At 39.2% G+C, this 27,500-nt stretch overlaps 2 protein-coding genes across 2 annotated transcripts in view; both read left to right on the top strand.

The window, feature by feature from the left end:
* LOC133576396 (uncharacterized) overlaps window positions 1-21,378 on the top strand; it is a 52,916-nt gene extending 31,538 nt beyond the window's left edge. The window contains exons 12-19 of the mRNA XM_072912207.1: window positions 12,834-12,992; window positions 13,057-13,239; window positions 13,324-13,369; window positions 14,739-14,851; window positions 14,933-15,106; window positions 19,870-19,918; window positions 19,987-20,152; window positions 20,222-21,378. Coding sequence (XP_072768308.1) covers window positions 12,834-12,992; window positions 13,057-13,239; window positions 13,324-13,369; window positions 14,739-14,851; window positions 14,933-15,106; window positions 19,870-19,918; window positions 19,987-20,152; window positions 20,222-20,412 — 1,081 coding nt within the window. The 3' untranslated portion in view covers window positions 20,413-21,378. The remainder of the gene's footprint in view (window positions 1-12,833; window positions 12,993-13,056; window positions 13,240-13,323; window positions 13,370-14,738; window positions 14,852-14,932; window positions 15,107-19,869; window positions 19,919-19,986; window positions 20,153-20,221) is intronic.
* A 110-nt stretch (window positions 21,379-21,488) lies between these two features.
* Window positions 21,489-27,500, top strand: part of armc2 (armadillo repeat containing 2) — a 28,115-nt gene continuing 22,103 nt past the window's right edge. Inside the window, exons 1-7 of the mRNA XM_061929745.2 lie at window positions 21,489-21,700; window positions 21,815-21,890; window positions 22,703-22,999; window positions 23,066-23,138; window positions 24,796-24,958; window positions 25,030-25,156; window positions 26,960-27,027. Of these exons, the coding sequence (XP_061785729.2) occupies window positions 22,794-22,999; window positions 23,066-23,138; window positions 24,796-24,958; window positions 25,030-25,156; window positions 26,960-27,027 (637 nt within the window). The 5' untranslated portion in view covers window positions 21,489-21,700; window positions 21,815-21,890; window positions 22,703-22,793. The remainder of the gene's footprint in view (window positions 21,701-21,814; window positions 21,891-22,702; window positions 23,000-23,065; window positions 23,139-24,795; window positions 24,959-25,029; window positions 25,157-26,959; window positions 27,028-27,500) is intronic.

The raw sequence follows: 27,500 nt of genomic DNA, 5'->3' as shown, positions 1-27,500 counted from the left end.
AAGAAAGTTCTAAAGAGTAGTTCTATAGAACAGGCTCCTATGGAATGGCTTTCTGTGGAATACGATTCAGAATGATGTAGAAATGATTGGGCAGGCATTCTACAAAATCTGTGGTCTAACACTGGCAATGGAGAAAGACAAATATTGCAGTTGAATGAATGTTGACTTGTATTTATTATATACATGTAACTCAAATCTTGACGTAATAAATAAATGTCAGCAGCATAAATCAACATGATCACCGCGCTTCCCCGACTGTTAGAGACGGTTAGACGTCCAGCAGAATTTGTTTCTGAGGCCTTCTTTTTTTCCCATTTTCTGCGCAATGTTCAGTTTCACTCCAATGATTTTCTTTATCACATTTGCTTCACTTGAGGGATGGAGCTTCTTCACAAAATCTGAAAGATCAATAAAATATACCAGAATTAGTGTCTGCAGACACCAAGACACTAGCTGTCATGCAATGAGTTACACTATGGCATTTTTCAGCTCGATAAGAGAGTGATGTCTATCATTTAATCAATGCAATGGATAGTCAACACACTGCATACATTGCATATCACGCGTTTCTATGCTGTAAGGCACTTGCACTGCTTGACGCACACAAAATCATATGTGGTGCAATCATGCCAGGCTTTACGAACTGCAACAAATCTGTATCAAAATTCTGACAGTGCATGTACACTATTCATTAGCTATATAGAAAATCCATTCAGTGTGTGAAATATTTTTCAAATTATTTTCAGGATTTCACTTTCTTGTGAATCTTGTTGTGTACTTGATGGGTGTCCCCAATGGCGTTCGAACAATCACGAAAGTGCATTAATAGAATTCTAATAAAAATATTTAACTTCAATCTGATTGAAACCATATCCACATCGGGAAGGGGATCTGACACATTCCCTATCTAAAAGTCGTTCACTTCTCAACTTGCAGCAGAACTCACGGAAATTCCCGACGCTAGTTGTTAAATAGTAAGGCGGAGAATGCCGATATAAGATATCAAACGAGAAAAAGGTGTAGATATCCGTGCGCTGCGGTTTTTGCTTTGTCACTTGATGTTGGTTTCCGACGAGATCAAAGCTAATGTGACCACCCATGCCTATAAATCTGTCAAAACTAACATCTCGCAGTCAATTCATGGACCAAGCAGACTGGAAGCTATGGATATCTATACTTCATGCCAAACGATCACGGAACGACTTGGAGATAGGAAAAGGGTCAGATCCACTTCCCTGATGTGGATATGGTTTTAATCAGATTGATTTAACTTATACTCACCAATAATAGCAGACACTTTCTTGTCATCCAGTTTTGGTTTCTCATGCTTATCCTTAAAAGCATTGGATTTTTTTCCTGTCAAGCTGCTGTTGGCCAGCTCCTCTCTGGCAGAGCGACAGCAGGACGTCGAGCTGATAGTATTGTTGCCTAACGTGATAAGTCGTCCATCTTCATTAGCAGGCCAGGAAGTCCTTTAATAGAAAAAAATACATTGTGATGCAGACACAATAAAAAAAAAATACATTAATAACATGAAGCTGGCGATATCCAAACCGCTCGGCTCTAACCCCAGCTATCATAATGTAAGGGTATTTTGATAGGAATCTTGTTCAAGTCAAGGGAAACATGGTAAGGAAGCAATCAAAGATGAAAAATATATATAACCATATATATTAATTCATCCTGACCACGCGAAGATTTAATATTTGTCGGTCAAGTATTAATCAGATATCCAGCTGAGACAAAATATCAAGAAGGAAGGGACGTAACTCTTGCTAATATAAGAGAAACACACAAAAACGGACGGACAGACAGACAAACAAACAAGTACCATATGTCCTCCCCTTATTTAGAGGGGAGGACATCACAACTTAGGATGTTGTATATGCAACAGTTCTGAAATTATCCCAAATCATAAATGGATTTTTATTGGAAAAAAGGGGCATAACTCTGGAAAATATTGTCCGAGACGACTCATTTTCGATAGGCTTCTTGTTACACTAAGATAAATAGATGTAACAAGTTTGGTTTCCGTACATGAAACGATTCTGTAAATATTGCGGTGACGGATGGACAGCCGTACATGACGACAATACCCGTAGGCCAAAGTTAGATGAAAATACAGTAATAAGAAAGTTATTTCATACATCGACATGTAAGCATATTTTCCATCAACCTATGATAATTACAATAACATACTTCTAGAATAAGAAAACCTACCTTCAACAACCCTCAATGCATCTCGAAGGGATTTGTTTTCCTCTCTCAACTGGAGGACTTCCTTCTTCAGGGATTCCATTTCTGTACATGTATCTTTCGGTGAAGTTCTTCCCAGCTGAAAATGTCAAAATAGTAAATCAAATGAAATAATTTGTATTATGATTAATTTGGGCGCTCATATGTTTTCCGGAAGCAATTTGTCCTGGATACGGCCCTGACAGCACCATATAAGTTTTACATGTATAAGCAACCTTGTAGGCACATTAATTTGAATACGCTACATGTACATGTAGCAGTAAGCCATTCACACAGTAGGCACTGTTCATCAGGTATTTGTAGTGTTATTTTCATATAAGTAAAAGTATAAACTTGTGTTTTAAACCAGTTGCCAGGGATGCAATTTTTACGTCCTCGATTTCAAATGAATGCTAGGTACTTGTGATTGTTTGCCTCGAGAGGGTGCTTTGATTAACCAATAAAATCCTATCCTATTCTATTCATGTACTCACAGCAGCAAGTTGGGCCTTCAATTGTGCCCGAGCATCATATCCCACAGCTGTACGGCTTACTTTCCTCTTTTTCTTCTGAAAAATCAAGATTAACAAGAAAACGTGTTCAGTTCTTTTATATGCCATTGAAGTGAAGAAATATGTTTGCAGAAATGATAGATTTTCGAGTACATGCAGAAAGTCTGTCAACACCTCAATTTGTCTTGAATATTATTCTGTCTGAGTTGGTCGAATTGAATCAAAATATTCAATAACTTTAAAGCCTACAATGAAACATGATTTGATTAACTTTTATGATAAAGAAAAACTGACAAGGTACTTCAAAAGTATGGGATTGAATCCTACAAAACCTCACACAGTTGAAACACCACTGAAATAGTGAGTGAGTGAATTAACGTTTAACGTCGCTTTCAACACTATTTCGGTCATATCGCGACAACACCACTGAAATAAAAGTACCTGCTGTCTGTCAGATAGTCTCCTCAACACTTTCATCCTTGCTCTCACTGTCTGATGACCAAGACTTTGGCTGTTTGTTTCTCTTGCCTCTGCCATATTCCAAATCACCAGTAAGGGGTACATCCTTGCCATCCTGAGCGGCTTTCAAATATGGCGTCAGTTCACGTGTGTCTTCTGTGTAAAAACAAATATGTGCCACATTAAGCTAAATTAAACTGTACAGTTAGTCATACATTTCAGCAGCAGATTGTTATCACTAAATTACTTTGGTATACCTACAGTTCTGATGATTCAGAAATTCACCTCAGCGAGAAACAAATTTCACCTTACTTTCCCTTATTTACAGGCTTACAGCCATATTAAAAAATTGTCAAGGTTAAGTCTGTACTATCATGACAATCACCTCAGCATTGCAGATTGAAACATTCAGTATACCAGGGCTGCACTGATGAGAAATTACTATCAATCATGGAAGAAAAAAAATTATATTATTTAAATTTAACTTTACATAAACAAAGTCGAAAGTTCAAGGTGTAAAATCAGAAGTACATTAAATATATCTATATTAAATATATCTATATTTATATGTACTTCTGGTAAAACGTATACATTTTACTGAATTGAATTGAAAAGTTTTCAACTGTTTATTAATTACCACCAAATCTCAGAATTCTTGCCACGTATTTGGTTTGTGACTGCTTCCTTCCTCCTGCTTTGTTGAGTGGCCATGGAACTTGGACTTCTTCATCACTGTCCCAATTTTCTCCATTCATCTTCTCTCGAGAACCGCTCGTGCATGGTTAATATACTATATTTCGTCTCGATGATCATCCTCCCCTTGCTTCCGTTTGGCGACCTGACTGGGGGCCAAACTCCTTCTCTGTGTGATCACACAAGCCTGACGTTACAAACAATGGAGGGATGATAATAATACTACTAATAATAATAAATGAGGCTAGTTTTGCTAGCTCACCATTTCCGCCCGTGCCTTGAAGCTGCTGTTTGGCTCAACGTTAGCCCGCTTGTGACGTCTCGCATCGCGCCTAGAAGACCCTAAACCTAAATGTGATGTTTAAGCCAACAAAGTTACCGTCAATGAACTCCGACGTGACTTGGGCAGCTTAGAAAGAGCGAGTGAAGTCAACATGGACGTTGTGGCCGCCATCACCAACTCAAACTGCCCGCGAAATCTGCTTTGCAACTACGGCAAGCGCGAAGGGGAAAAATAAATAATTTAAAAAAAAAGTTGATTTGAAACATATTCGCACTTATTAGTGTCGGATATGAGAAACATTGATACAACGCGATTATTACCAACTATACATGAATTTGGTTGTGATTGCAGCCTTAAAACAGTTTTGTTATTTTATAACAAAACGAGAGCAGTTCTATCTATCGTGTTTGGGGGGGGGGGGGGGGGGGGGGTTTGTAATGTTACGGCGGGAAAAGTAGTAAACTAAATATAACATTGCACCATGCTTTTGAAAATGTATACATTTAAATCCTGGCAAATACTGACTTTTAACAATATAAATTGTTACTTACATGAGTTCGGTAAAGTGTTTTCCTATTGGGCTCCGTGAAGAAACGTGTCTGGGCTTGTTCTTCCACAGCTGCATGCAGGTACGTGGGCGGGTCCTGACGTTTTAGGTCTGATTTAAACCTTTGAACTGAGTTTTGCTAAATCAATTTATGTTGGAAGTCCAATAAAATTAATTTTATCACATAAAAAAGTAAGTTACGAAAATATTCACACTTTTTACTTATAGATAACTCAAAAACTCTAAAAATAAAAATAAATTGATTTATTGGAATAAATATACTTTTAAAAATAAAGTCTGCCGAAGTTCTGGGTGTCCGCCTTGAAATGACACCTCACAATTTTGAATGATACAAAATTAACATTTTCATAATTGAGGGAGACATCCTGCATTGTTCAAAAAACAAGCTCAAGTCTGGTGAATCAACTTAATGAGATTAATCAATGCTATGGTGATAGCGCTGCTGCCATTTTATAGAATTTTATTCCATGGAACAATCTATAGAACTTTCAGCAGATAAAGGATAATGTCTATAGAATTTCTGTTAGACATTCTATAGAATGCCCAGTTCTATAGAACAATCTATAGACCTTTCAGCAGATAAAGTAATGTCTATAGAATTTCTGTTAGACATTCTATAGAATGCCCAGTTCTATAGAACAATCTATGGACTTTTCATCAGATAATGTAATGTCTATAGAATTTCTATAGGATATTCTATAGAATTCCCAGCTCTATAGAACAGTGAAAAGACCTTCCAGCACATGAAGCTGATGTCTATAGAATTTCTATAGAATTTTGAATACATATTCTATAGAATCTTCAGTTCTAAAGAAATTCCGACGAAATTCTATAGCGTTCTATATATTTCTATAGAGATTCTATAGAACATTTTTTGCAGGGGTACACCGCCAGCAGAACACATTAAAAATGTAAACTCGATAGTTGATATTGACAGTAAAAAGTAATTGTTGCAATTAATGGATATGAATTCAAACCATAACCAAGCATGCATCACTATAGCTCTTGTCTCAAAGTAAGTGTCACGACCTGTCACATCACGCCGTGATTTATTTTGAGTTTTTCGGTGTTTTCCTGTGTGTAGCGTTGTTAGGCCTATTTTATATTCTTAAACCCCCCTAAATAATTTGGGGATTTTTTTTTTTTTTTTACAAATACATGCCAACATATTCATTATAAAGTGGCCCGAATAAGAGTTTAAATAAATAATCATATAACCTGTCATTGGGCTTCACGGTGGCAGAGGGGTTAGTGCATCTGCCTCACAATACGAAGGTCCTGAGTAGTCTTGGGTTCAATCCCGGGCTCGGGATCTTTCTGTGTGGAGTTTGCATGTTCTCCCCGTGACTGCGTGGGTTCCCTCCGGGTACTCCGGCTTCCTCCCACCTCCAAAGACATGCACCTGGGGATAAGTTGATTGGCAACACTAAATTGGCCCTAGTGTGTGGATGTGAGTGTGAATGTTGTCTGTCTATCTGTGTTGGCCCTGCGATGAGGTGGCGACTTGTCCAGGGTGTACCCCGCCTCCCGCCCGATTGTAGCTGAGATAGGCTCCAGCGCCCCCCGCGACCCCAAAGGGAATAAGCGGTAGAAAATGGATGGATGGATGGATAACCTGTCATTATTCACTCAGTTTCCCCTCACTTATATAGCGTAAGGTAGAGAGCCCCTTTAGTGCGTCGATATCCAATCCATTGCACTTGTTCATATAGAAAATGCCCACATCACTCAAAATCCAGTCCGCATTTTCTTTGCGACCTTGCTTGCGGTCCTTGGACTTGTTCATACACTGTAAAAAAAAAAATCTGTAAAAAAAACGGTCATCTACTAGCAGCTATGGCTGCCAAACGAAAACCATAACATTAAAGTAAAACATTGTAAACCAAATAATGATCAAAAGCATTATATTTACAGAAATTTTCATGAAACGTTTTGCGGAAAAATATATAATTTTACAGATTTTTTTCTACAGAACTGGTTGCATCTTGCAACCAGTTCTGTAGAAAAATACCTTTATTCTACAGAGTTTTTCCAAATGATTACAATCAAACACCTTTAATGAAGTGACAATGCTGGCAGTTGTGAAGTGAATTACATTTATATAGCGCTTTTTCTCAAGTGACTCAAAGCGCTTTACATAGTGAAACCCAATATTTAAGTTACATTTAAACCAGTGTGGGTGGCCCTGGGAGCAGGTGGGTAAAGTGTCTTGCCCAAGGACACAACGGCAGTGACTAGGATGGCGGAAGCGGGGATCGAACCTGCAACCCTCAAGTTGATGGCACGGCCGCTCTACCAACCGAGCTATACCGCCCCACAGAAAAATACCGTTATGTTACAGATTTTTTCTGAATTGTTAAGATCAACCACCTTTAATAAAGTGACGATGCAAACAGTTCTGCTGAAAAATACTTTTATTCTACAGCATGGGTGTCAAACTCTGGCCCGCGGGCCAAATTTGGTCCGCCGTGTAATTTCACATGGCCTTTGAGGCGATATCAAATTAACACTAAAGCTGGCCCGCCGATTATATATTGCAGCCGTGCCGCGGTAACACCTCATTCACCGCTAATTCTAATACTTGCCAACCCTCCCGGGAGTCTTCCAAACTTCAGCGCCCCTCCCGAAAATCGTCACGTCTGCTTTTCAGCCAGTCCAACAAGTGCTGGCCCAGTCACATAACATGCACGGCTTTTGTACGCTCCCACAATTGACTGCAACGCATACTTCATCAACAGCGATACAGGTTACACTGAGGGTAGCTGAATAAAAAACTTTAACACTGTTACAAATATACGCCACACTGTGAATCCACACCAAACAAGAATGACAAACACATTTCGGGAGAACAGCCGCACTGTAACACAACATAAACACAACAGAACAAATACCCAGAACCCTTTGCAGCACTAACTCTTCCGGCACGCTACAAGGTGTGTGTGTGTGTGTGGGGGGGGGGGGTAGATTGGTGGTAGCGGGGGTGTATTTTGTAGCGTCCCGGAAGAGTTAGTGCTGCAAAGGATTCTGGGTATTTGTTCTGTTGTGTTTATGTTGTGTTACAGTGCGGATGTTCTCCCGAAATGTGTTTGTCATTCTTGTTTGGTGTGGATTCACAGTGTGGCATATACAAACCCCGTTTCCATATGAGTTCGGAAATTGTGTTAGATGTAAATATAAACGGAATACAATGATTTGCAAATCCTTTTCAACCCATATTCAATTGAATGCACTACAAAGACAAGATATTTGATGTTCAAAATCATAAACTTTATTTATTTTTTGCAAATAATAATTAACTTGGAATTTCATGGCTGCAACACATGCCAAAGTAGTTGGGAAAGGGCATGTTCACCACTATGTTCCATGGCCTTTCCTTTTAACAACACTCAGTAAACGTTTGGGAACTGAGGAAACACATTTTTTAAGCTTCTCAGGTGGAATTCTTTCCCATTCTTGCTTGATGTACAGTTTAAGTTGTTCAACAGTCCGGGGGTCTTCGTTGTGGTATTTTAGGCTTCATAATGTGCCACACATTTTCAATGGGAGACAGGTCTGGACTACAGGCAGGCCAGTCCAGTACCCGCACTCTTTTACTATGAAGCCATGTTGATGTAACACGTGGCTTGGCATTGTCTTGCTGAAATAAGCAGGGGCGTCCACGGTAACATTTTTAAGTTTTGTGTTTCTTGTAGAATCTATATAAAGTAATATACATTAGCCTATTGTTAAAAGAATGAAAAAAACATAATTAAATATATTTGTTTTATTGTATTGTTACATTACTGTTGTATTATTATAGGATGGCTTGTTACACTTCATAGGATTTTCAGAGGGAGGAAAAACCAAGACATTTAATATAAAATGTAAAATGAATAAATACATAAAAAGTAAAAGAAAAAAAATGGTTAAAAGCCATTGTCCCGGGGAGCATTTCATTTCGTCCCGTGCATTTTTTTTACTGTCTCCGGGACGACAGGACTACGTTAATCTCAAACCCTGTAAGTTACATTTTATTGTTTGCATTATTTGTTTCAGCATTGCACTTTGAAGATGGTCCCTCAGCTTTTTGACAGCTTTGGCTCTTTTTCAGATCAGCAGACGGACTCTAAGTCTTTCTTATGTACAGTATATATAAACGTTTTTCATTTCTATTCAGACTTCCATATATATTTTATTTCCTTAACGGCTTGCCATAATAGATATATATATATATATATATATATATATATATATATATATATATATATATATATATATATATATATATATATATATATATATATATATATATATATATATATATATATATATATTATATATAAGCCAAATTATCCCGATCCAGATATTACTTTAATTCAAGTAATTAAGTAATATTTCCAGGGCTTGAATTTACAACCATTTTAGTCACATATGTGCCCAAAATGTAATCTGTGCAACTTCAAAATATTTGGGAACTAACAATTATTGTATTGTAAGCTAAAGTCGTGGCATTAGCCTCTATGTTGTGAATGAATAACATAGAGGCTAATGCCATGACTTTCATTGTGTTTCAGTGTATCTTGAAGGATCATGCAAGTAATTGTTTCTTGTTGATGCTGTAAACAAAATGTCACTGTGCAAACCCATGTTTGTTGTTGTACTGAACACAGATTGAAAATAACCCAACTGAAATAATAACAATAATAACAATGAATAATTTCTAAGTCTTTGTTAGCCGTTTGTGAAGTTTTGTGCTCGTGCCCTACGTTCGCTCGCATCCTGTACATCTCCTGGGGGCTAAGCCCCCCCCCTGTCCTTAAAAGCTAGTGACGCCCCTGTGTCTTGCGCTACTATTTTGGTGGTTTTTCCTGTTTTGTTGGTATTTTCCTGTAGCAGTTTCATGTCTTCCTTTGAGCGCTATTCCCCGCACCTGCTTTGTTTAACAATCAAGACTACCGGTATTTCAGTTGTGCGGACGCTATTCTTCTTTATGTGGAAATTGTTGATTGTCATGTCATGTACGGTTTTACTTTGTGGACGCCGTCTGCTCCACACGCTGTAAGTCTTTGCTGTTGTCCAGCATTCTGTTTTTGTTTATTTTGTAGCCAGTTCAATTTTAGTTTCATTTTCCATAGTCATCCCTAAGCTTCAATGCCTTTTTTAGGGGCACTCGCCTTTTGTTTACTTTTGGTTTAAGCATTAGATAAGACATTTACAAAGCAATTAGCTACTAACTGCCACCTACTGATATGGAAGAGTATTACACAGTTAATCTGCCGAGCTCCAGACAGCATCAATGGATGGATGGATAAAATATTTTTAACCCAAATAGGTGTGAAGTGGCATAAAACACTGAAAGTGATTGTTCCTATAACCCCTTTGTTTCAAATGTTTGTTCCACTTGTGGCGTGGGCATCTTGTCTGACTCACACCATATACACAGCCTTCCTTGTCACGAATTCTTCCTTTTCCCGCTATCCATCCACTAATTCAAACTGATCCAGCAGCGCAATTGAAGATTGTTTTATTTACAAAAATCAAGGAACAGAATACTCGGGAAACAAAATGAATGAGCCGAGGTCTACAGACAGGTGAGGTCAAAGACGGTATGCTGGTGCCCAACTGCCAAATCACGCGCCCAGCACGCTCCTGCCCCTTATAGGCTTGCGTGGGAACTTTTCACCACCTGCAAAGGGTACACACTGACATACACACATCAATCACTCAAAAATAATAAAATAAACATAAATCAAGTATGGCTCTCTATTTGGCTCCTACAAGGTGAAATTACATAATCTCCCACAGCAAACCAGACTGTATCTCACGGCACACTGGTGTGGCGCGGCAAAGTATTTTGTTTAAAAAAAAATAATAATAATAATTTCTCAGATATTTTCAGGTAGGGGGCAGCACGGTGGAAGAGGGGTTAGTGCATCTGCCTCACAATACGAAGGTCCTGAGTAGTCTTGGGTTCAATCCCGGGCTCGGGATCTTTCTGTGTGGAGTTTGCATGTCCTCCCCGTGACTGCGTGGGTTCCCTCCGGGTACTCCGGCTTCCTCCCACCTCCAAAGACATGCACCTGGGGATAGGTTGATTGGCAACACTAAATTGGCCCTAGTGTGTGAATGTGAGTGTGAATGTTGTCTGTCTATCTGTGTTGGCCCTGTGATGAGGTGGCGACTTGTCAAGGGTGTACCCCGCCTTCCGCCCGATTGTAGCTGAGATAGGCTCCAGCGCCCCCTGCGACCCCAAAAGGGAATAAGCGGTAGAAAATGGATGGATGGATTTTCAGGTAGGTTCTCTTAAGTTGTACTGTGTTATTGTGTGAATGCTCCAAAGCATTCACACACATGGTTTTCTACACCAAAATGCATCTATTTATTATTATTCTTCTTCTCTAGATTTTGGCGCGCTCTACCTTCCACATTTTTCACCCCATTCAAACCATTTCGACTTCAAACTGTTCAGCCTATTCAGGAATCGCGGGCTTTCCCTTGACAAATTCCCAGTTTTCCCAAAATTCCAGGTTTTCTGGGACATTTTTCCCATTTTTCAATCTTCCACCATTTCCACATTTTTCAAGCTATTCAAACCATTCCACCTTCAACACATTACACCATCCTGGAAATTCAAACAACCCCTTTTCTAGGTTTAAAAAAAATTCCAGGATTTTCCAGAATTCCTGGTTTTCCAAAGCCCTATTTTCAACCCCTTTTTCTGGCGACTACTCCTCCCACATTTTGCAACCCACTTCAACTAATCCTCCGTCAAAACATTCCTCTTAATCAGGACAAAAAAACTAAGTTGTTTTTGAACAGGAAAAATTCCCGGTTTTCCCGAAATTCCAGGAATTCCGTAATACCATTTCTCAATTCAACACCTTACTACTTCAACATTTCTCGACCGATTCAAAAAAATTCCAGCACCAACCATTTGAACTCATTCAGACCATTCGTTTTTTACCATTCTCAAAAAAAATTCCGCTGTTCCCGAAATTCCCAAATTTTTGGAAATTGCCATTGAAATAAATGGGACATTTTTCAAAGTTCTACAACTCCCACATTTTTCATCTGATTCAAACTGTTCCAACTTCAAAATATTCCGCCTCTTTGGGAATGATGTGCTCTACTTCAACAGTTCTAAAAAAAATTCCAGGATTTCAGTTCAACCTCAGCATTGGTGCATCACACGCAATTCCTTCAGGAATTGCCTCTTCTAGTTTCATTTCATATTACCTTTGTCCATGATGGCACTATCCTAACCTACCTGATTTGCCTCATGCTAGACAAGACTTTCTCTTCTGAATTAGTTGTAAATTTGTCAGATGCATTAATAAACCAGGGGTTCTCAAACTGGTACACGGGCACCATCTAGTGGTACACCAAATAATCACTTGGTTAAAGTACAGTTTTTTTATTTTCCTATTTTTAAACACGGTGTTACTGTTCAAACTGTGTATAATATACTTATTAAATAAAACCTCTGCCTTGTTTTTAATGAATACTTAGGCCTACCATGCTACTGTATTTTGACGTTGGTCACTGTGGTGGTACTTGGAGAGCCAAGTGTTTTCTAAGGTGGTGATGGTGGTATCTAATATTGGCTGCATTACTGTGTTGTTTGTGTGCCGTCTTGTTCCAGACCACAGCAAACGTTACCCAGCTCGCAAAGATTGTTATAAATCCGTTAGAAGAAGTCAGCCTGCCGTTTCCTTAAACTTGGACACACACATCTATACCTTTGGCCATTCTGAGCCAGCCATTTCCAGAAGTTATCTCATCCTGTGAGAAGCCTCCATTTTACTAATGATTCCCAATGTTGCAAAAATCTGTAGAATAAAAATTAAAATACAACATTTCTGTCAACAAAGATTTGTGTCAGCCTTTGATAGTAGGCTAACATAGCTAGTATAGACACTTACATCATGTGTTGCCTTCATTATAACACTTATATAAGGCTTTTAATTTTTTGCGACTCCAAACAGATTTTTTTGTTGTATTTTTGGTCCAATATGGCTCTGTCAACATTTTGGGTTGCCGACCCCTGTCTTACTACCAATGTCTGCAGTGAAAATTAAATAAATGGTGTCTCTTCTTTTCAGAGGCCCCTTCTGGTGTGCAGCGAGGCTTTCCGCGAGTTCCTCCACCAGCACTGTCCCGTGGTGACAGAGCGCTTCAGTCCAACGCCGTGGTGCTGGGGAGGCCGTCTTCAAACGGTGGTCTCCTACTTCATCAAGTCCAGACCTGCCGTCACTTATCGCAAGTTGGTTCAAATCTGCCTTGTCAGGATTGTTCCTCCTTGATTGTAACATTGTGTTGTCACACAGTACGCGGATCTGCACAGCTGATGGTGGTCAGATATCTCTTGACTGGGTGGACAATGATGCCAGCACCGCCTACCCAGAATCCTCCACCCGGCCCACGGTGCTTCTCCTTCCCGGCTTGACGGGGAACAGCCAGCAATCTTATGTGCTCCATGCTATCAAGCAGGCCACCAGGCATGGCTACAGGTTGGCCAGTAATACTTGTTCTATTTATATTTCTAAAATGGGCAAGAAGTGTTATATGATAAAAAAAAGATCCTGTGCTTCTAGATGTGTGGTCTTCAACAACAGAGGCTTTGGAGGCGAAGAGCTGCTTGTAAGAACTCTTGTTAACTAATATTATCAAAAAGAGTGGTAATAATTAAACAATACTGTTATAGTTAGCAATTAATACTGGGAGCTATTTCTTATATTTTGTTTATTTAACTAAACAGGACAAAAGACATGTTAAAAACAGCTCTCACAAAACAAACTACCATGCAACGTGCATGAAACTTAATAGGTAAATACCAGAAAGAATCCTTACCAACAATGAGTACTAATTTTGCGAGAATGACGTATTCTTAATCAAAGTCAAATTGCAAAAATAAAGTTGGAATTTTTAGACAATTACAATTTTGAAACTGTAAAATATATTTTTTAGATATAAAACATTCTGCGATAAGCTCCACAAATAATAGAGTAAATATATATACAGTACAGGCCAAAAGTTTGGACACACCTTCTCATTTCAATGTGTTTTCTTATTTTCATGACTATTTACATTGTAGATTGTCACTGAAGGCATCAAAACTATGACACTTGTGAAGTGAAAACCATTACAGGTGACTACCTCTTGAAGCTCATCGAGAGAATGCCAAGAGTGTGCAAAGCAGTAATCAAAGCAAAGGGTGGCTATTTTGAAGAAACTCGAAAAAAACATGTTTTCGGTTATTTCACCTTTTTTTGTTAAGTACATAACTCCACATGTGTTCATTCATAGTTTTGATGCCTTCAGTGACAATCTACAATGAAAGTAAAGAAGACCCATTGAATGAGAAAGTGTGTCCAAACTTTTGGCCTGTACTGTATACAAGAATAAATTATAACAAATGTATACTAGCGCAAATAAATGAAAATATTATGGAGCCCCGAAAGGGACGTGGGGGAAAACATTTTTTTAGATATGTATCTCGTGTGCACGAGAAACTTATCTCGAGCGCACGATACGTATTCCCGTGAGCACAAGAAACATATAGGGACTATGTTTCTTGTGCTCACGAGACATCTCGAGCGCACGAGAATCTTTTGCGTGAGCACGAGATAGTTTCTTGTGCGCACAAGAAACATAGTCCCTATACAGTATGTTTCTTGTGCTCACGGGAAAACATCTTGTGCGCACGAGAAACTTTTGCGTAAGCACGAGATACATATAAAAAAAAAAAAATCCCCCATATCCCTTTTAAGAGCTCCATAATATTTTCATTTATTTGTGCTAGTATACATATTTTACAGTAAAATACTGTAAAATATCAATTATTTTCTAGAAATGTTTCCATTGCCTCCTTTAATTTAATTTGGCCCAGTCAATACATTTAATTATGATTTTAACAGTTTGCTAGTCTAAGTGTGTTCATTCGCTGTTGAAACTAGTCAGCAAATGTACTGCTTACATTATTTGTATCGTCTCTCCTCCTGTTCTTCAGACCCCGAAAACATTCTGTGCCGCCAACACTTCAGATCTAGAGCATGTGGTGTGCCATGTCAAAAGCCTCTACCCACAAGCCCCCATCTTTGGTGCTGGTGTCTCTTTGGGAGGGTGAATTGTCTCAGTCTTTGCCTAATACTTGATATTATTATTATTGTCTTGCTTACTGATCCTTCTTTTTTGCATGTGCAGCATGATACTGCTGAACTACTTGGGCCGTAAGGGGTCGGAGTCCGGGATGGTGGCGGGTTTGACCATCTCCGTCCCCTGGGATGCACAAAAGTCCGCTATCTCCATGGAAGAACGTCTTAACTGGCTGCTCTTCAACAGACAACTCACACTCGGACTGTGTAAAGCTGTCCTCAGGTCAGTTTAAAAGGGAACAGCACTTTTTGGGGGGGAATTGTGCCTATCATTCACAATCACTTTGTAAGACAAGATCACATATGCAATCCTTCCTTATGCATTCTAATTTTTAATATACGGCAAGTATGAGGTGGCTACAAATGAAGCAAATAGGAGTCCTCTATTGCGTTTATAGAGCCTTCTTAAAAAAACTCAAAAAATGCCAACAATACTCCATTTACATCTCGTGACCTGCATATTCACTACTAGTGGCCTAGTGGTTAGAGCAGGGGTGGGCAATTAATTTTTACCAGGGGCCGCATGAGCAACCTGAGCACTGCTGGAGGGCCACATCGACAATATTTCAATTAAATTTTGCTCAATATTATTTTTGATATACCGTAAGATAAATAATAATAATAATAATAATAATAATAATAATTATTATTATTATTAATAATAAGAATAATACTTTCATTTAACCTAACTTAACTTTATACAAAAGCAGATTGCTTTTGATGGTTTTATTTTTAACACTGTCTTACGCTACACTTCCTGATGTATAATACAATGCAAAAATGTCAATTTCTGCACCGTGTTAATTTAAAGTTTATCCTGCATCCTCTTTAAAAGTCCAACATTTTTCCCCGTCAGATTTGGACAACCATCTGTTGTCACACCATATCAGTCCTCATATGTCTAAACACGCATTTACCTATGTGAACAAGTCATTACCTGTGGTTGTCCCTTTTTAATTGACTGCATGGCTGCCAGCTACTCCGTGATTTGAAAGTCAGCAGTTATCCCACGTAAGAAGATGAGCAGCTGGGCGGTGTCACGTACATCACAGCTCTCATGCAAAGCCAGCGAAAAACAGTCAAAGTCGGCCGTTCTGTTCTTCAGCTGAAGCTCCAAGTTTCAGGGCATATCAGCGCAACAGAGTCCAATAAGCACTCCTTAATAAACTCTCCATCAGAAAACGCCTTACTTTTTCTGGCGAATTTGTGAGAAATGACGAAACCTGTCCTGACAGCTGCATTCTGGGGGTGTGAAATATGGCAAAAAGTCCTTGTTGGGTTTGCAATTTTACCATCAACGCATCAGCCTCCCTTGCGCGCTCTTCATCAGACAGATTCCGGTTATTTTCCTGGTGCTTCGTCTTGTAGTGGCGATTCAAATTATATTCTTTAAACACAGCAACCTGTGTACCACAAATTAAGCACACGGCTTTACCTTTAATTTCTGTAAAGAAATACTTGGCAGTCCATGTCTTGTTGAAAACACGCCATTCGTCATCAACTTTTCTCTTTTTAGCGTCTCGGGGGTAAACCGTGCATCACTTGTAGCTGTGCACCTTCACTCACAGGTTACACCCAGACATATGTCCATAAATAACACTTTTCAAAATAAAAGCAGCACAGTTGTATTGCGCGCACGACATAGATGTTTTTTAAACCTTATTTTGTAATTTGTGATTGCCGCTGTTCACATTCACCCACGCGCAAACGTCTACACGGAAGTAATACAAATAACGCTTTTCAAAACAAAAGCAGCACCGTTGTATTGCACACTCGACATAGATACTTTTTTAAATTTATTTTGTAATTTATGATTGGCCTCACGCGGGCCGGACAGGGACGCACAAAGGGCCGGCCGGATGTGGCCCGCGGGCCGCAGAATGCCCAGGTCTGGGTTAGAGTGTCCGCCCTGAGATCGGTAGGTTGTGAGTTCAAACCCCGGCCAAATCATACCAAAGACTATAAACATGGGACCCATTACCTCCCTGCTTGGCACTCAGCATCAAGGGTTGGAATTGGGGGTTAAATCACCAGAAATGATTCCCGGGCGCGGCACTGCTGCTGCCCACTGCTCCCCTCACCTCCCAGGGGGTGAACAAGGGGATGCAGAGGACAAATTTCACCACACCTAGTGTGTGTGTGACAATCATTGGTATTTTAACTTAACTTAATTACCAAGTATTAGCAAGACAGACGTTCAATTCTTAATGATTTCGTCTGGACCGTGTGGTCATCATTGAACTTTGCGACTATATAATAGCAATAATGTCTACTCTTACAGATGCAATATAAAGGACGAGGAAGTGGTCATCATGAATTGCTTTATTGAACACAATGATCAACAAAAAATTATAACAAACAAAATAACTGAAATATGTTATCGATTTTATTTATTTTTTGACAGGTAATGTCAAACCATCAGCTTCTCAAGCACACACACACACACACACACACACACACACACACACACACACACACACACACACACACACACACACATAAGCAAACATTTGTACGAAACAGAATTCTTAACATCACACAAAACATCAGGGTGGCTAGTACAAGTGAAACAAAGTCGAATTTACAGTTACATCAAGCCAGTGAGAAGATGATGTGGTGCGTGATCAAATCACCATGACAACAGACACACGACAAACACTGCCTGGATAAATACAACGTTTGCACATTTAAAGTGTTATCGTTTTTTCCACAGATTTCAATGACTTCAATGAATCACAAGTGTTAAGAAAATCCCATGTTGCACTATTTTCACAACCAACAAAGGCATCATGGCGAAGGCTGCCCCATTACTTAAATTAATCACATGGACAATGCCTTCATTCACAACTTCCTTTACATGGGGTGGGTGAGTCTGGGTAGGAGAATACAAATTAGAGAAACGTGCATTAATTCAATCGTGTAAAAAAAATAAAATAAAAAAAACATTCAAGAAGGCTGTGGTTATATTACCATTTTTTATATTTAATTTTTGCTCATACTGCTAACCATTAGTGTTGAAGTATTCATGGACCAGGGTAACAAAAACTTGCCATAAAGTGATCAAAATAACAGTTTTGCTTGCCTTTATCCACACTGTATATAAGGGGAAATGGGCTCCAGTTCTGCAAGATGACATCACACCAAGAGGGGGCGGCATATATTATGGCGATGGAAAGGGGTGTGCCAAGTACAATTAGTTATCTGCCAATTGCTCTAAAACTAATTGATATCATGGGAAAAACTGTCACTTTCATTTTCTGCATTAAAAAAATACATATAGAGAACTTGTTAGCGAAATTAAGGTCATCTAAACCAGTGGTCCCCAACCACCGGGCCGCGGATCGATTGGTACTGGGCCGCACAAGAAATAAAAAAAAATAAAAAAAAATAAAACTTTTTTTTTTATTAAATCAACATAAAAAACACAAGATACACTTACAATTAGTGCACCAACCCAAAAAAACTCCCTCCCCCATTTACACTCATTCACACTCATTTGCACAAAAGGGTTGTTTCTTTCTATAATTAATATTTCTGGTTCCTACATTATATATCAATATAGATCAATACGGTCTGCAGGGATACAGTCCGTAAGCACACATGATTGTATTTTTTTATGACGAAAACAAATTTAAAAAAAAAAAATACCAGACTACAGGGCATGGGTGTCAAACTCTGGCCCGCGGGCCAAATTTGGCTGTGTAATTTCACTTGGCCCGTGAGGCGATATCAAATTAACACTAGAGTTGGCCCGCCGATTATATACAGCGGCGGTGCCGCGGTACACCGCTAATTCTCATACTTGCCAAACTTCCCGGGAGACTCCCAAATTTCAGTGCCCCTCCCGAGAATTGTAACGTCCCCTTTTCGTCCAGTCCAATGAGTGCTGGCTCAGTTACATAATATGTGCGGCTTTGGCACGCACACAGAAGTGAATGCAACGCATACTTGATCTTCAGCGATAGAGGTTACACTGAGGGTGCCAGTATAAAACAATATACACCCCCGCTACCTCCAAACCCCCCCCCCCCCCCCCCACCCCCCCCCCCCCCCCCCCCCCCCCACCCCCCCACCACACACATACACACACCTTGTAGCGTCCTGGAAGAGTTAGTGCTGCAAAGGGTTCTGGGTATTTGTTCTGTTGTGTTTATGTTGTGTTACTGTGCGGATGTTCTCCCAAAATGTATATTTCTAACAATGTTAAAGTTGCTTATACGGCCACTCTCAGTGTAAACTGTATCGCTGTTGATGAAGTATGCTTTGCATTTACGTGTGTACAGGAGCCGCTCATATCTTGTGACTGGGCGGGCACGTTGTTAGAAGGGATGAAAAGCGGACGTGACGTCAGCTCGTAGAGGACGTTAAAAGCAGTGCCTGTAAGGCACGTCCCCAAGACTGTGGAATACGAGATATAATGACTGATGAACACCTTCGTTCGATAATGAAGGTTGCCTCAGCTCAAAGCCTGAGCCCCGACATTAATGAACTAGCATCCAAGAAAATATGGCAGGTATCTGGCTTGGGCACATCAGATTAGATCAGTGTGTTGCAAACTGAGCAGTTTAAAGTCCTGAATGGTTGGTTTATTCATTATTTTATTTTCAAATTTATTAGCCTGTGGAAAAAGTTAATGTTGATATTTACCTCAGATTGCTGCAAATAGAAAACAGGCATTAAATTTTTATTTAAATTGTATCTGATATGCCATTGATATTTTTTAATTATTATTATTATTATTTGAAACTCGATTTTGCATGTCACTATAAAGTTATATAAGCCTGGCTTGTTCAATATTTAATGCAAAACTTGTTTGGGTCTCTATCAAAAAGGTTAATTTGTTCAACCTTGGCCCGCGGCTTTGTTCAGTTTTAAATTTTGGCCCACTCTGTATTTGAGTTTGACACCCCTGCTATAGGGTGATGGGGGGGTGTCCTTGGAAAATGTTCTCTCCTGTTAATAAATCGGTTGGACTATGTCTTCCAGGCACAGGAAGATTCTGGAGAAAGTAGTGGACATTGAGAATGTCATCCAGGTAGAACAAATTTCTTAACCTTCATATGTTCAGTCTCCAAATGTTTTTCATCTTCATTCTCTTCAAAGGCTCGCACTATTCGGGAATTTGATGAACGCTTTACCACGCTGCTGTTTGGCTACGAAACATGCACAGAATACTACTACGATGCAAGCCCGGACAAAAAACTGCCTCATATCGCCGTGCCCATCTTGTGTCTCAATGCAGCCGACGACCCCTTCTCTCCACAACACTGTCAGTTTTACAGGATGAGCACTGACTGTTACTACTGACCAAATCTAATTCTACTTCCTTCCATTTCAGACATCCCCTTCACCATAGCCCAGGACCTGTCAAATGTGGCACTTTTGATGACATCCCATGGTGGACACATAGCCTTCATGGAAGGCTGGTTCCCGCGTGGAGAGAGTTACATGGAGCGTGTGTTCGATCAGTTTGTCCGAGCTTCCTTGGAACACCCAAATGACATCAGGAAAGCATGCAGCCTGGAGTAGGAAGAGACATGCGGAGTGTCTGTGCTTTTTGAAATACTGATTGTAATCGGGCTATTGCACTAAAACAATTGTGTGTGAGTGTAGGTTTTTTTTTTGTCTTAGAACAACTGTAATCAAGGATAACACCATCACCATCGTGTTGATCTACCTCAATGCCTCAGTATTCAGGACATTTAACCTCATTGGCTGCTCACAAGTCACAAAATAGTTAATTTGTAATCATTCCTTGCAAATGTTGTCGTTTGTAGAGGTTCACAATACAGTTGAGTCTTCTTAGTTCACTTTTCCATGTTATTTCTTAATACCCTCAATAAAACACCAATTATTTACACAAGATAAAATGAGTGCTGATCTGTACTTTCACATGTCATGTTATGAATGTTTCATTTATAATCTAATGAATAATGATCAACATATTCTTATTAGATTGTGCAAACATTAAATGTAGCTTGGCTACCACTGAGAACGAGTCCTGTCATTACAATTTCTACTACTTACTTGTAAACCAATAGCTGAACATGAGTCATGACGATTAATATTGAAGTGATATCGATTTCCTCGCGTCCGGTTAAGTAACGTTTGGCTGAGAAACAAGGGTGTGGAGATGTCCCCATTCACTACAGAAGAGATCAAATTGGGTATTTTTATAAACGACTGTAACATAGAAATGTTTGTCAACATTATTATGCTCCAGGCCAATTTTTTTCTACATAAATGTCGATTTATGAAAGTAAGGCCTACATTTTCTAATTGGCTTAATGGTTTACAATTATCAATCAAGTTATGGAGAATGATTAAGAGTACAAAAGCCCTTAAATTGATATATTTGTTAAAAACATTTAAAGTGATTCAGATAGACCTTGTCTTTTTTTTTTTATATATATATTTTTTATGATTATTCATATTTAATACTCTATCTGTATTTGCTTTTGTTTTCTTTCCTTGATGTTGAAAGTGCCTTGACTTTTGTGTGTATTATAAATGTATGTTTGTTCAATAAAAAAATAAAAAAATAAAAAAAGTTAAGTCACGTGCTTCCGACGAGCAGTGATGACATCACAACTGTTGAAGACTGCTGTCAGTTCGTAGCGGAATATTTTAAACACTGCTTGTAATTATGTTTTATCGTTTCAACACAATATTACAGGACAATGGATTTACAAACAGAAATTATTTGACGGGACATTAAAACCGTAACTATTACCGGAGTCATGTACCATTTGTCTTGTTTACTGGAAGACGACTTCTAACACAAAGGACCTCAGCAGACTTTTGCCCAGTGTGCACGGTAAGTTTTAAAAATCTTATTTTTGTTGTTTTTCTGTCATACCGCAGCAAATTGTGTCCGTTTAACGTCAACATTTATTCTATTGTTCGTGTTTGTTTGTGCTCGCTACCACAGCAACATGTGGTCACCATGGAGACGGAGCACACTGCGGAACTTCGCCTTCACTCCGAGTTATCCATCCCAAAACGAAGTATGTGGTTTTCTTTCTTTCTTACTTACTTTCTTTCTTTCTTTCTTTATAGTTTTTTCGAACATGAACACACTTACAGCATAATACATCACACAATTTCATATCATTTATCTTTACATCATGTACGAAAAGGAGTAGGAAGAAGCAAAGCTTATTTAATCCTACCTTTTTCCCACTTGAGAGCGTTTACAAATACATACATCCATTTACTGACTTCTTTTTGTAGCACATTAACATCAGTGAATGATTAATACAGCAGTTCTTGTAATAGTAATTAAGTCAGTCATGATAAACATACTGAGATTAAGAATATCCAATTTTCAATAAGGTTGAAGGTATTTCTCATAATTCTTCTTCTTTGTACTTTGTAAGCACTGTTATTTGAACAACCTCTCAAACTGGATCATATCAGTACAATGTTTAACTTACGTTGTACATTTTTAGTCTATTTTATACCTGCATTGTCCTTTCCATCCTTACACTTTCCATAACTGAGCTACTGTGTGGAACAATTTCCCTTGTGGATCATTAAAGTTTGTCTAAGTCTAAGTCTAACTTCTTTACTTAATCCATTCCATAATGTAATTCCACATACTGATATGCTAAAGGTTTTTAGTGTTGTACGAGCATACAAATGTTTTAAATTAGTCCTTCATCACATACACCGCAACTCCGCCTCCATTCTTATTGACTCTATTAATGGAATTGAGTATATCCTTCTAGTCGGAAATCCATTCCTTTTTTTGTATCCATCCATGTCATGTCTCTGATATATCGATAACTTCTCTTTCGTTCTTTTCTCTTTCTTGAAGTTAGCCCCACCAACAAAATAAGTACAGTCCTCAAACGTTCACAATGAAGCGAAAACCACTTAGCTAACACCACAGCGGTCTGACGGGCGCCATGGAGAGAAAATATGAGCTGTGTGGGCCTTTTCTGCCGAGGAGGCACCCCTCCTTGAAAACAAGTGCGGAAATAGTAAGCGAAGCAAGACGCATCCTACGAGCCCAGTCCACCCAGAGACCTTGCACTCCTAGAGATGGACAAAGGCAACTTTTTGCAAGCCCTGTCCGTGCAGACCACAACAGCAGACCTTCATCTACCTTCAGGTTGGTCCCAATCTTCTGAAGTTACTGATAGGTCACTTTTTTAAATCATTTTCTCAATCTTCACAGTCTTCACGCACAAAGTTTTGATGTCTCAGAATCCCGGCCAACATCAGGGTCTCACCTATCTCCCTTAGAACACGTGAGTGACCTCTTACCCGCATCCTTCCACAACCAACACACTGATAGTGTAATGCAGGGGTGTTTAACGTACGGCCTCGTGGGCCGGATCAGGCCCACGAACAGATTTTATCCGGCCCGCGAGATTATTTTAGGACTACAAAAATTAGATGGAATTCTTAATGAAAAAAATGCTCTTCTAAATATGTCCACTGGATGACACAATAGCAATTATTTGTATCCCCTTCCGCAGGAGTGCGCTTGACTTCAGAGGGGGCGGAGCTATGTGCTATAACAGTGTTTTTCAACCACTGCGCCCCTGTGTGCCGTGAGATATTGTCTGGTGTGCTGCGGGAAATGATGCAACTTCGCCTAATTGGTCCGAAAAATATTTTTTGCAAATCAATAATTATAATCTGCAAATAATGTGCCGTATAGAGCTTGGCAGGGTAACCATGTAGTACTCCATTTCGGTAGGTGGCAGCAGGTAGTTCATTGCTTTGTGGAAGTCGGAACGCATTGAGGATGGTTTGTCGTGATCCCAATATGCAGAGCACAGCGGGAGACAGCGTGCAGGTAAAAAGGTATGTGAAGCTTAAACCAAAAATGAACAAAAGGGAAAGGAAAAGGCAATGAAGCATAGGGATGGCTATGCAAAACAAAGGTAAAACTGAACTGGCTACAAAGTAAACAAAAACATAATGCTGGACGACACACACTGAAGACTTACAGTGTGTGTCCGTACATGACATGACAATCAACAATGTCCCCACAAAGAAGGAAATCGTCCACACAACTGAAATAGTCTTGTTTGCCAATAAAAAGCAGGTCAGGCAATAGCACTCCAAGAAAGGCGTGAAGCTGCTACAGGAAAACACCAACACAACAGGAAAAGCCACCAAAATAACAGTGCAAGACAGGAACTAAAGCACTACACACAGGAAAACAACAACAAACTTAAAAAAAAAAAGACAACCTGGTGGAGTTTAATTTTTTAACGTTTCTGCTGGTGGTGTGCCTCCGTATTTTTTCGATGGAAAAAATGTGCCTTGGCTCAAAAAAGTTTGAAAAACACTGAGATAGAGGACTGGGGACACATCATCTGGGCGCACATAAATATGCTGAAATAACATGTATCCCCTTCTAACTTCATGTGCGATTCATGAAATGAGTCCAAATTCACAGGTTTTGTTGTAGATGATACTACTACATATGTACAGAATAAACCACATGATGTTAGTACATCAGTTAAGGAAAATTAGTAAATGACATTAACAACATGCTGTAATTTGATTTTGATATTACTATTTATTACATCTTCTGATATATTAAAATTTTACACCGATGAGAGCATTTTAAAACTCTGCCAGACTCACACCTATTTGACTGATGAACATTATCACATACCGGTAATTTATTCAGAAATTATAAATCACAACAAATGAAGATAGACTACTATGAGCAGCAACATGTACCGGTAAGTGTAAAAAACCAAGAACATTATGATTTGAATGTTTTCAGATTTTGCTTGTTCTATTTTTAAACAAAGAAAACAATCTGAAGTTGTCTTTATTTTTAAGTTATCGTCCAGCCCACTTGGGAATAGATTTTCCTCTATGTGGCCCCTGAGCTAAAATGAGTTTGACACCCCTGGTGTAATGTGTCTGGTTCCACAACAGAAGTCCAGGACTGCAATTCCCGGTAAGGATGAGGTTTCGAAGTCTTTTCCCAAACCTCCCACTGAATCAGTGGACACAAACCGGGGGCTGACGGGGACACGGGCGCGTCTTCTCAGGGCAACGTCTCTCACCACTTTACCTCCTCTTGCTGGACATGCAGAAGGTATGCAAACATGTTGACCTTAACTTCACAACAAGCTATTTCTGCTTTGTCTCATTTCTTTTGTTTTCAAGCACAAGAACGATTAAAACCAGGCGTGTCGAAAAAGCTACCGCCACCGCAGTCTTTGTTTTCTGGAGACCACAACAAAGTCTACAATGTTCCCCATAAACCTGGTCCACGCCGAACTCAAAGTGAAAGGTATTTACTTCAATACCGGTTCTACAATAAAACAATTTCCTTCGATAAACAGCACTTTATACAGTCGTTGTCAAACATGTACATACACTAGTAAAGAACATAATGTCATGGCTGTCTTGAGTTTCGAATAATTACTACAACTCTTATTTTTTGTGATAGAATGATTGAAGCACATTCTTGTTGGTCACAAAAAACATTCATGAAGTTTGGTTCTTTTATGAATTTATTATGGGTCTACTGAAAATGTGACCAAATCTACTGGGTCAAAAGTATGCATACAGCAATGTTAATATTTGGTTACATGTCCCTTGGCAAGTTTCACTGCAATAAGGCACTTTTGGTTCCCACTGGCAAGCTTCTGGTTGAATTTTTGACCACTCCTCTTGATAAAATTGGTGCAGTTCAGCTAAATGTGTTGGTTTTCTGACATGGACTTGTTTCTTCAGCATTGTCCACACGTTCAAGTCAGAACTTTGTAAAGGCCATTCTAAAACCTTAATTCTAGCCTGCTTTAGCCATTCCTTTACCACTTTTGACGTGTGTTTGGAGTCATTGTCCTGTTGGAACACCCAACTGCGGCCAAGACCCAACCTCCGGGCTGATGATTTTAGGTTGTCCTGAAGAATTTGGAGGTAATCCTCCTTTTTCATTGTCCCATTTAAAGCACCAGTTCCATTAGCAGCAAATCAGGCCCAGAGCATAATAGTACCTTTTCTCCTCCAAACATATTGCTGGGTGTTGTGGTCAAACAGCTCAATTTTTGTTTCATCTGACCATAGAACTTTCCTCCAGAAGGTCTTATCTTTGTCCATGTGATGTCAGATTAAACAAAAATTGAACTGTTTAGCCACAATACCCAGCGTTATGTTTGGAGGAGAAAAATTGAGGCCTTTAACCCAGGAACACCACCCTACCGTCAAGCATGGTGGTGGTAGTATTATGCTCTGAGCCTGTTTTGCTGCCAATGGAACCGGTGCTTTACAGAGTAAACGGGACAACGAAAAAGGAGGATTACCTCCAAATTCTTCAGGACAATCTAAAATCATCAGCCCGAAGGTTGGGTCTTGGGCGCAGTTGGGTGTTCCAACAGGACAATGACCCCAAACACACGTCAAAAGTGGTAAAGGAATGGCTAAATCAGGCTAGAATTAAGGTTTTAGAATGGCCTTCCCAAAGTCCTGACTTGAACGTGTGGACAATGCTGAAGAAACAAATCCATGTCAGAAAACCAACAAATTTAGCTGAACTGCACCAATTTTGTCAAGAGGAGTGGTCAAAAATTCAAGCAGAAGCTTGTGGATGGCTACCAAAAGCGCCTTATTGCAGATATATTAACATTGCTGTATGTATACTTTTGACCCAGCAGATTTGGTCACATTTTCATTAGACCCATAATAAATTTATAAAAGAACCAAACTTCATGAATATTTTTTGCGACCAACAAATATGTGCTTCAATCATTCTATCACAAAAAAATAAGAGTTGTAGAAATGATTGGAAACTCAAGACAGCCATGACATTATGTTCTTTACAAGTGTGTGTAAACTTTTGACCACGACTGTAGGTCCAAAAGCTTACCTATTAGGTTAGGATCTGTATCAGACCAAGCCCGGACCTAAGGCCCAAGACAGAGATGAGGTCCTTTTTCCTGGTGCGATAGGGATTCGGGTCATCTGGTGGCAGCAACTAATATTTAAAAAAAAAAAAAAAAAAAAAAAAAAGTAATCAGGTTTATTTTGGCTGTCCCAACTCATAAATATGATGTTATGTAACCAGCCTGTTTGTGTCTCCTGGTGTTTACAGCAGACTAATACAGCCCAATGATGATCCAGGAGTCACAACCTCAAAGGGTGGACCAGAATTTAGAACAGGTTTGTGAGAATGAACTGGTTATTACTTTTCTGCTACAACAAATACAAACAACACAACACAACTCTTAAGCCACAAAGGGTAGATGTGAGGGATGTGACAGCGGAGCAAGTTATGGTGACAGATGAACTTCCTGAGGTAGAAGATTGAAAATAATGTAACGGACATAATATATTAGTATTATTGAAAAAGTAAAAATTAAGTTATTTACACTTCACTTCCTTTTCCAACTTGGTTCATTATATCTTTGAGCGCTGTCACTTCCCATTCATCTTTATATTTTTGTGTTTTCGCTTTTAGTTGTTGTGTTTTGGCTATAAGTTGTTGGGTTGTGGCGTTTGCATTTGTTGTGACTTGCCTCTGATATAATATTGTAGGAGAAGTTGCAGGTCAAACCACTGCTCATTTAACATAAAGCAATTTGGTTGCACTTAATTTTGTATTTGTATTATTTATATGTCGAAAAACAACAGTA

This window comes from Nerophis lumbriciformis, linkage group LG34, assembly GCF_033978685.3.
Source record: "Nerophis lumbriciformis linkage group LG34, RoL_Nlum_v2.1, whole genome shotgun sequence".
Classification (NCBI taxonomy): domain Eukaryota; kingdom Metazoa; phylum Chordata; class Actinopteri; order Syngnathiformes; family Syngnathidae; genus Nerophis; species Nerophis lumbriciformis.
Note: the sequence above shows the minus strand (reverse complement) of the source record. Positions and strands in the feature narration are given on the sequence as shown.